At 41.9% G+C, this 10,384-nt stretch overlaps 1 protein-coding gene across 1 annotated transcript; it reads left to right on the top strand.

Annotated features, from left to right (window-relative positions):
• The first annotated feature begins 7,462 nt into the window (after window positions 1–7,462).
• Window positions 7,463–10,110, top strand: nkx2.1 (NK2 homeobox 1). Its single transcript, XM_070979409.1, has 2 exons — window positions 7,463–8,139; window positions 8,845–10,110. The coding sequence occupies exons 1-2, from the start codon at window positions 7,773–7,775 to the stop codon at window positions 9,519–9,521; spliced, it is 1,044 nt and encodes a 347-aa protein (XP_070835510.1). The 5' UTR covers window positions 7,463–7,772; the 3' UTR covers window positions 9,522–10,110.
• The last annotated feature ends 274 nt before the right edge of the window (window positions 10,111–10,384 follow it).

Here is a 10,384-nt window from a genome sequence, read left to right as displayed (position 1 = left end):
AGGCCTCATTTCAATGCACAAACTCATTTAGAATAGCATCAAATGTTTTCTGAATGTTCTGGGAAATTTTCGAGCAACTTAAACATTTAGATTTTCACTATAGATCGAAGGATATTTTGCACATTTTGTTTTTGTGTGTGTTTGTGACTATTTTTAAAATGCTGATAATATTTTCTCGTGCATGGGCTTACTGATGCAGCCTGTAGATTTTTAATTATCCGGTGAGATAATGTATTTGTATGTGAAGCTGTTTAATGTTTGTATAAATAACTTTTGTTGAAGACAAATGAGGTGCAGTAGGCTTTAGGTAGCAGAGGTAGCAGCAAAGCCACTATTAGCCTGAACGTTTGAAGGAAAAATATTTTTTGTCTTTAAGGAGACTTTCCTTAAAGGTTTTAACTGTTTAAACTGTTTCTTTTTGTGAACAAAATTATTAATAAAAAGTTCCTCATATTTTCTATGATACATTTTACTGTGTAAAGTGCTTTCCTTTTCAACTTTTGCTGCAAAAAAGTGTCAAATTTGCAACCATCTCTGAAACAAAAGCACAGACAGATCTTTTAAAAATCCATTCCAGTCTTTCCCTAATGTGTTCAATTCAGGCTTCAAGTCTGTTCAGTGGTTTTAAAATCCTAAATATGTAGTCTAATATATTTAATTTGCAAAATCTAAAATATGTAGCAGGTCATGACAGGGGCCCGGAGGCTTTTATAATGTTAAGAAACTAATTATGCACCCAGAAGCTGAGCAAACATCGCTCCTAAAAGGACTGGACTTGGTTAAGCATAAGAATACCCAGTAAACATTACAGCCTCTCTCACTATAGCACCCTGGGCCCATGGGCTGCTTTTCACTTATACAATTAACTTTTGTTATTCTGAGGAAAGAGGGATAAACACGGCCATTACACTCAGGCTTTATGTGGAAATCTTGGTTTGTGTACTGTAGGTTTGAAGAGGATATGTTTTTTGAGGCTGCAACAGGCTGAATGAAGGCAGCACGATCAACTCTGGTCAAGCTAAATGTTTCACCAACTGAACAGGTGCCATTAAGGAGCAAACTGCTTTTTATAGGCAGAAATGTGCAAGAAAAAGAGGAGTTTTTGTTGATGTTTTTAGGGGCTGTTTATTGCAAGAATCTGCAGATTTAACAGAGATTGAAGTTATTTGTGCTCTCAGGCAGGCGTTAAAAACTGTCCTCAGCGGTGAAATTGCTTCCAGTGAGCGTGGATTTAGAGAAAAGCTGCCGCTGATTATCACGTCCTCTTTCAAATATCATGAAAAATATGGGTCGGTGCTTAAAATCATGTCAGTATTTCATCAGTGACGAGGGGGGGTCTTCTGCTTTCACGCCCCCTATAATGTTGTTTGCTCGTCCTGTGACCCTGCAGCCCATCGTCCCTGTCACCTGGTCCTTTGTCCCCCTCGCTGGGGCCACCTTGTATCACATATGGAGGGGACTGGCCGAACCCCTCAGCTCGCTGCATCTCCCCTTAAACACTCTTTTTGTCTGCGTGTCTCCCCGTGAATGGACCATTGTCCCTCATCCAAAAGGGACCGAGACAAAATCTTTAGTGTTTCAATTCCCGTGATGTTTAATCAGCCCCTGCGACAAATTTATGAGGTTTAACTGCACAATGGTGTTTTAGAGCATCTTGGGGTTTAAGGGTGACAAAGACAGGCTTTTGGAGGTTGCCATTGGTTTTTTAAGTTGGTCGGAGGAATTGTCTGAATAGGATGGGCTTGTATTAGCCAGCCCATCCTATAGTTTTACTCACTGGTCGGCCCCCAGGGGCCCCTTTCAGGAAAATTATAAGGTTCACATAAACTAGGCCACAGGAGGAGTTTTGTTAAGTTGCTGCAACTAACATTTAATATGCACTAGGTCTCATTGGCCAAGTTTTCCTAAATATTGTCCTTTGAAATCTTCTTCTTGACCAGAATTTATTAGATTTTGTCTTCAGCCACTTGCAAACAGGACGACTGTCTGAAAACTTGCAGCATCAGCTTCAAAGTTGGCAAATTAATATCATATATATATGAAATAACTGGCCACTCACTCAACATTTTGTCCTCTGGTGAGATTCTGCATCACTGCTTAATTAAAGGCTCTTTGAGATTTAAAGTTTTGTATGCAACATCAAGAAAAGATGATGATGATGATGATGATGATGATGATGATGACGACGACAGAGACGTGTAGTGTTAGTTTATTTAGCCTGTAGTTGTTGGTATATTTGCTGTTGGTATTGGCTTTTAGCTTTCTCCATTATATGACGTATGACACCGAACAGTACAGATGTATTTTATTAAGTCAAGTAAGCCTGCAGGAGTGAGCTCTGCATCATTTTAAAGTTTGATTTACGGCCTCTCTTTGAGCTCTAGGTAACGTACTGCCAGCCTCAAACCAGTGCAAGTGAACAGCAGCAAAGGAGAGGACATGAAGGACTCAAAACACAAAAAGAAAGTTGAAGGTTTTGATCAAGCTGCAGCTCAGTGAAAATGAAGTTGATGGTGTTCACAACATAGTGGTGCAATCAAAGTTAATCCAGTTAAGATATGACAGTTTGTATGAAGATGAACACAAAGATTTTTGGCCAGCAGCATTTCTACACAACCCTTCAATATGATAAACGGAGAAGAAATTGAAAGAGCAAGTCCCTTTAGAACTGAAAACTATGAGCAGGTCACTGTGTTTTCACAGTGAACCATTTCCCAGCGCTGAGTTGTGTCACTGAAGCATTTTCTGCTTTCACCACGCAGTCGCAGGTTGACTGTATTTGTTGTTGTGAGCAGTGTTTCGTTGTGATATATCTTACAGAAAAAGAAGGAAAAGTAGCTGTTATACATCATTTTTAATAGCAGAAGTAAAAGTGTATTATCTCCTTTCTTATTCATTCATTCATTCATTCATTCATTCATTCATCCATTCATCCATTCATCCATTCATTCATTCATTCATTCATTCATCTCATGACCCCTCAGATTCATCACGCGATGCTTTCAGGGCTCATGCTCACTGTGGTAGGAGATATTTGAGGCTGCCGCTTTGTTAGTGATTGATCACGCCTGCACACTGCAGACAGTACTTGTTAATAATGGTAAACGTTTGTCTTTATTTCAAACAGTAAATGAATCAGAAAGAATAAAACTGTCATATTCTCAGCTTTAATATAAACAGTTCTGTTTAGAAACTGAAAAATCTGAATTATAACTTGTGTCTGATGCCAAATTTGAGCTCTTTTCTTTGAATTCTTTTTTCTATGAATATGCTCGCTGCTCCTGTAAACCATCGTGTGAGTCGTTGTTTTAATGGCTGTGATCTGGAAAATAGACCTTTCTGCTTCAGTAGCTAATAATGATGTTAAAACATCACATATTTGAGGGCATGGGAAGCACATTTTTGAACATACACACCAAACTGATGCAAGTAAATGAGGATGGCGTCTTTGTGTGTATGTTCTTGCAAAGGTCAAAGGTCAGACCAAAGGTGTAGCTAACATAAGGTTTAAATGTGGAAACCCACCGAAACATTTCAAAGATATAGTTCTAATTTTAAAGTTCCTGATGAGATTTTTGTGCTGGCCATTTCTGTGTATTCATAAATTCAATGTTTTACATACTGGAGTCAAATGAATTTACTTTAAATTTAGTCAGAAATAGGCAGCTGTGTTTCAAGTTTTGTCACAGGCACAAGACTGAAACAGTCGCTGGACATGAAATTCTTCGATCTCAGGCTCCTTTCAGCAGAGCTCTCACAGCAAAATGTGTGCAGCAGCTAAAATATTGGAAGATGATGTCATATAAAATCTATAATAAAACACAATAATACTGTGGTAATGTGTAAAGTGTAATGTAAACAGATTGCAATGCAGTAAATGTACACTGTAAAGAAACAGGTTGCAGGCAGGTATGAATATAAATGTATATGCTGTGATGGATAAACAGGAAGCAAATTAACATACATACTAAGAACTAATTAACAGGTTGTAAACAGGAGGCAGAACCAATGCACTAGTAAGTATAACACAGGTATTGCAGTTTATGCAGTGTAAGTACTTATTTCACACACGGTGACAGACTGAAGCTGTTAATTGTCGTGACACGCTCACATCTTGAGAAAATACTGGACTGCAGCAAAGTCTTTAGCGTTTATGATCCAGCTGGTCACTAGATGGCGCACGAACACACGGTATCATTTGTCACCTCCTGCCTGTGAGTGTGTCCATACGGTGTGTGTAGTCCTAATGGATGCAGGCAGCCGGTGATCCGCTGGGGGTCGTGCTTCGCTGGGAAAACGCCTCACTCGCTCTGACGCTGCTGATTGGTTGCAGAAAGATGGCCGCCCGTAGTGACGTGTGGCGGCTCGGTGTGACGTCACGCGCGAGTGTTTGCTCAGGGGTTGTTCTGCAAAAAAAAATCACTTGCCCTCTAATGAGTCATGTTGTTCTCTCTTTCAACGTCTGCGCCATAAATCTTGACACGTTTTTCACATGTTTATCATTGATTAATCTGACCCTGTAAACCACACTTCAACGAGAGTGAAAGAAAGAAAGAAAGAAAGAAAGAAAGAAAGAAAGAAAGAAAGAAAGAAAGAAAGAAAGAAAGAAAGAAAGAAAGGTCAGGTCTCACGTGTGATGGTGTTCTGTCTGTTGTCACCTCCTTCTCGGCGTCTTTTTTTCTGCAGCTCATTTCCTGGTAGAGCAGGAGCTGACAGAGATGAGAGAGAAAACGGGGAAAAGTCAGAAAAAGTTTTGAGGAAGAAAAATCTTCACACTGAGCGAGAGGCTCAAAGTGTGACGGGGTCTGTTTCAGGCTGGGTGTTATCGACATAAATCTCCTCAAATATACGTTTCAATGCAAAATGGCACAAATGTAACATCATTAAATCTGCGTTTTGTTATTATCTGAAGCAATGTGCAGCGGAGAGGGAGTTTCAGGTACCCTCAGAGGTCCATTTGTGGCTCATAAGTGGATATAAAGTGACATTTTTGCTCTTGATAGATTTTTTTTATATTAATTCCCATATCGAGGAGCGTTTCATGATATTTTTGTACTTACCTCTCTCTGCTGCAGCTCTTCCTATCACATGTTTGTGATTTTTTAAAAATCTTTATCAGAAACTATTATTGCCATTTCATGGAAAAATAATAACACTAACTTCCATTTCAGCTCTCATTGCACACAGTCATTTTCTCCGTCTGAAGTTGCTCTCTGGATTATATCATGCACTAATCAGTTCATAAACAACAACCTGAAGCCTCGATAACAAAGTCTCGGTAGCCTCATACCCGCCACTTCAAAAATGTCCTCATTATTCTGAGGAATTAGTCGGAACATTTGGACTAATTGCCGCTAATTGGCCATAATAGCCGTGTGCCAGAACAGTAAAAAGGTACTGATTTAGATGATTAAGAATGTCTTGCGGAATTCCGTAATTAAGGAAGGAATAAGCAAGATTTAGCTTGGATGCAGAAACATGCTGTAATTTTAATTGCCTGCGATTATATGGCCTGTGAATTATGCGCATCGCACCTAGGCTATCATCCAAACAATTTATTTTCACTGTAATATTTAGGCTTGAACTATACGATAATATTGCCTAATTGAAGGTAATTGTAAGGCTATATGGGATATAGATTGTTGTGATGTGTATACTGTGCCGGGTCTTTAAATTGGACCAGTGCGCCTCCATGCAGCTCTGCAAATAGTGCATAGATTATCCTGCAAATATGCAGGCGGCCGTGAAATATGCAGCCAGGATCCTGTAAAGCAGAGAAGTGTGGCTGATGATCCCCGTGACAAACTGTCCGTGACCTGCATGATACTGCACTAATGGGACTTTAGCCACTGCCTCACACTGAGCCGTCGGTTTGACAGCTTGTTGCTGACGGTGCATCATTAATTTGAGCAAAGCAAAGAAAAAAAAAAATCAACTAGTCAAACGTGCACTTTAATTCTCTAAATGAAACGGGGAACACAGGTTTAGAGTCACAGTGGAATAAAATTCACCACAAATTATTGCGTCTGCCACCAGAAGACGCTGTGTTTCTTTAACTCCTGTAGAAGAAAACCTGCAGGCTCAGACTTCTGCTGTCAGGAGCTGGTGGCATCCGCTGCTGCTGCTGCTGCTGCAAGACTGACGTTAGACCTCCCGGCAAGACCTTCACAAAGCCAAAATTTCTATACTTTTACCATTTTTCACAGTAGCCATAGATTCAGCTCCGGTATGATCCTCACATCCACAGAGAGTGTAAGTTAGAAGTTACTGCATCGATTTTATTGTTAAATATTGTATGTTAGTAATTTTGTACCTTGTAAACAGGAAAAAGGATAAATTAGTAGCCGAATAGTGGCTTGTACTTACGGCTACTGCTTTATGTTAAAATATTGACAAACGCGTAAGAATGTTATTCTGTTCGTTAAAATAAGGTTATCCACATCTTTAAAAAGTACTGGTGGTAATAGCATAATAATAATATTAATTATAATACCACTACTACCAATAATAATAATAATAATCCAAATACGATATTATTTGAGTAATGTATTAATCTGAAGTGTAAAAAAATATATCAAAATTTTTTATTTGGGAGTGAAAAACGCAGAAAAGGCTGCGCGTAAAAGCGGATTTTGGCTCGGAAACGTGGCACAGAATACAATTTCTTGATTTCAAAGCCGCTTGGATGAAGCCAAAAATCTTTCCTCGCGCTCCTGTGTAAAATTTTAGAAATGAGATATGATTGAGTTAAACCGCCGTGGCTCCTTGAGCATTAAGGCAGGATGCTGCTGCGGGCTACCTGGCGTTGTGCGGCAGGAGAGTACTTGAACGCCGTTAACTTCACATGAGAGCCTCTCCTGCTCCACACTCTATTTTGGGTTATGTGTTTTTGGTTTGTTTGTTGTTTTTTTTCCCCGGTTCTCTTAGAGGAGTGTGTGCATCTGAATTTAGGTAACACGCTGCATGCGTCCAATGATATCAAAAGAAAAAAAAAAGAACGAGGGGGGTTAATCATTTACGCAGCCACTTAACACGCGGATGTGTATTTATTTACTTATCAGTATCAGTCAATTTCCCTCCCCGCAAGTGCACTTTTGCATGTCTGAGTACGATAAGGCATAACACAAACAATCCTGCAATCACTGGAGGCCTCTCATGGCCATTAAAAGTCAGTAGTTCAACTGAGGAGTGGTTCTCCAACTCTCAAGTCCATATAGGCCTCCTTTCATCAAGAGGCCCTCGTAAACATCACTACAGTTAATAAAGTGTATTGTGGTCAGCGCAGTCTCAAGGTGCAGCCGCGTGTTTATCAGCGACAGCAACAAGTCCCAAACTCCAAATCCGGCAGCTGCGGCGGGTCCGGACAGCGCCTGCAGCCGCCGGGATGAACATTTATGATCATGCACGGCGCTTATGTTATTGTTAGTGGGAGGGGAGGCACATGTCTTGTAAGTGAAATTACGGTCGGCGAAAGGAGGCTAGAGCTGTTTTGTATTGTTGCCGATGCCCCGCCTCTGATGGTAGCCTTAAACCTGGCACCCAGCTAAAACAAACCAAAGCCAGCACCGAGCTCCCACTCAATCCAATTAAGGCGGACTTGAGGCGCTCTCCTACGTGTTCATCTACCAGGATCGACGTTGAGACAACAGGAACCAGAGGGGCTTTGGCCAAAAAAAAAAAAAAAAAAAAAAAAAAAAAAAAAAGGGAGAGGAGAGGAGAGAGAAGGAGAGATTGCCTTGCCTTCTAATTTCTCCCTCTCCAGCCACAGAACAATGTCGATGAGCCCTAAGCATACGACTCCTTTTTCTGTTTCCGATATCTTGAGTCCCCTTGAGGAGAGCTATAAGAAAGTAAGTATGGAGAATAACAACTTGGGGGCACCTCTCACTTCTTACCGGCAGCCGCAGGTCTCTCAGGCGGCGATGCAGCAGCACCACATGGGCCACAATGGGACTGTGTCTGCGGCTTACCACATGACTGCGGCAGGTGTTTCTCAGCTGTCACACACGGCCATGGGGGGCTACTGTAACGGCAACCTGGGCAACATGGGCGACCTGCCGTCCTACCAGGACGGTATGAGGGGCAGCACCACGGCCACCGGCTGGTACGGAGCCAACCCGGACCCGCGCTTCTCCACCAGTGAGTAGCCTGCACCTGAACTTTGGCTGCAGCCTTTGAGTTGTCGCCGTGTCTTAAAATGCGAAACGCAGTTTTATGTGCATGTCTCGTGTTTCTGCTGCGTTTCTTTAATGCCTGCTGCATTTTGTGCGCCAAGGTGGGCGCTCTCCAACCCCCCTACAGTCTCCATTTCATCCGCTAGGTTTTAATTTTATCATCAGGGAGCGCAAAGATAAAGCAAAAACACGCATTTCATCCACGGCGCGCAACATCTGGAAAAAAAGTCTCACCATGAGGAGCATTCATGCGGGAAATTCCCTCCAAACTTGCGCCTTTATTTAAGATAATTTAATGTTGAATGCTTTAGTACATTAATCCAATAATAATATGCTGTCAGTCATGGTGTATTGCTGTAATTTGCGCTCAGAGGTTTCCTTTACAATCTGACAGTTTGGATGAATGTGGACTTTGACACGCAGGGTTTGTTTTTATGGATACCTGCCTCTTTGGGGAGGATTAAAAAACTAATTTTTACTCTGCTGCTTGTCAAAATGGAGAGTGGCACTTTGGCAGCCATAAAAATAATTATCAGGGTTAGAACGATAGCCAATGATAACCAATAGTTTTATCCATCACAAAAATCAATACATTTTCAGACTCAAGTGTTACACTTTTGCAAGTAAAATCAGTGTTTTCAGTGTATTCATTTTATATTTTTCCCCTCAGTTTCTCGCTTCATGGGCTCGTCGTCGGGCATGAACATGGGCAGCATGGGCAGCCTCAGCTCCCTGGCAGACGTGGGTAAAGGCATGGGCTCTCTGTCCAGCACCCCGAGGAGAAAGAGGCGAGTGCTGTTCTCCCAGGCGCAGGTCTACGAGCTGGAGCGACGCTTCAAGCAGCAGAAATACCTGTCGGCGCCGGAGAGGGAGCACCTGGCAAGTATGATCCACCTCACCCCGACCCAGGTGAAAATCTGGTTTCAGAATCACCGGTATAAGATGAAGAGGCAGGCGAAAGACAAAGTGTCCCAGCAGCAGATGCAGCAGGACAGCGGCTCCTGCCAGCAGCAGCAGCAGCAGTCCCCGCGGAGAGTGGCCGTGCCGGTGCTGGTGAAGGACGGGAAGCCGTGCCAAGGCAGCGGCCACACACCCACCACCTCCGCACAGACCCACCATCAGCAAGGGGGCAATGTCATGATCATGTCCAACAACACGTCCGGCCTCGGGCAGCATCAGAGCCAGCAGGTGGGAAGCACAGGCCACTCTCCAGATCTGGCACCGCACTCCTCCAGTCCGCCGTCACTGCAGAGCCAAGTGGCCGGCCTCTCCCACCTCAATTCCCCCGGCGCAGAGTACGGCTCGGCCCTGCAGTGTTCAGCCCTGTTATACGGCAGGACGTGGTGACAAGAGGCACCAGCTATGATTTAAACCAATTCTTCTATTTAAAGAAAAAATACTTTTTTTTTTCTTTCAAGACTCGACAAGTTTCACTGTAAATGTGCGCGTTTGAACCAGAGCCGAGTGAAGTCGGCGCAGCTCCTCTTTGAATTTTCACCTTTTGGAAGGAAGTGTGACTAAAATGGAAGTGAAGGAGAGAAAAAAAAACACTTTTGACCAGAAACTGCGGATGTGAAAGTCTTGGGATTTATTTATGTAAATTATATTGACACAAAAGAAGAATATAGGCCGCGTTAGTTGGGGAAAAAGTGAACCTGAACAGGGAGGCATATACACTAAAACTGATGTATATGGGTGCTGTCAAACCCCCCTCACAAACACACGTGACTCTGATTTATAATAGAATTTAATGTAAGCCGTAGATCTAGCTTGTATATTTCTGTAAAAGGTTTGGATTTTAGCTATCTGTTGTACAAAGTTTTTGACGCTCTTGCCGGTTTGTTGTCGTTTCATTGGTATTTGTACGTTTTATTTCTTTGTAACTTATATAGATATTTGACTTACTACAAAACAGTCCTATTAATAAATTATGGAAACAAGACAGTTAAGCTTTTGTTGTGAAATATGTCAACACATGCGGTGTTTAATGGCGGAAATAGTCCTTTGGGGAAAAAAACAGTAGAGTACCAGTTATTATTATTATTATTATTATTATTATTATTATTATTTACTCGCCTTCTATTATAGGGTTTCTATTTTAAGGAAACTCTTTTATTGATTGTTATTGTGAGAAAATGTGCATCTTAAGAACCTCGCAGGCCGATGTCCATGTTGCCAAATACGTTCCGGTTTGGCATACTGACAAGACT

This window comes from Chaetodon trifascialis, chromosome 14 (assembly GCF_039877785.1).
Source record: "Chaetodon trifascialis isolate fChaTrf1 chromosome 14, fChaTrf1.hap1, whole genome shotgun sequence".
NCBI lineage: Eukaryota > Metazoa > Chordata > Actinopteri > Chaetodontiformes > Chaetodontidae > Chaetodon > Chaetodon trifascialis.
The sequence above is the reverse complement of the archived record's forward strand: the minus strand, read 5'-3'. Positions and strand labels throughout refer to the sequence as shown.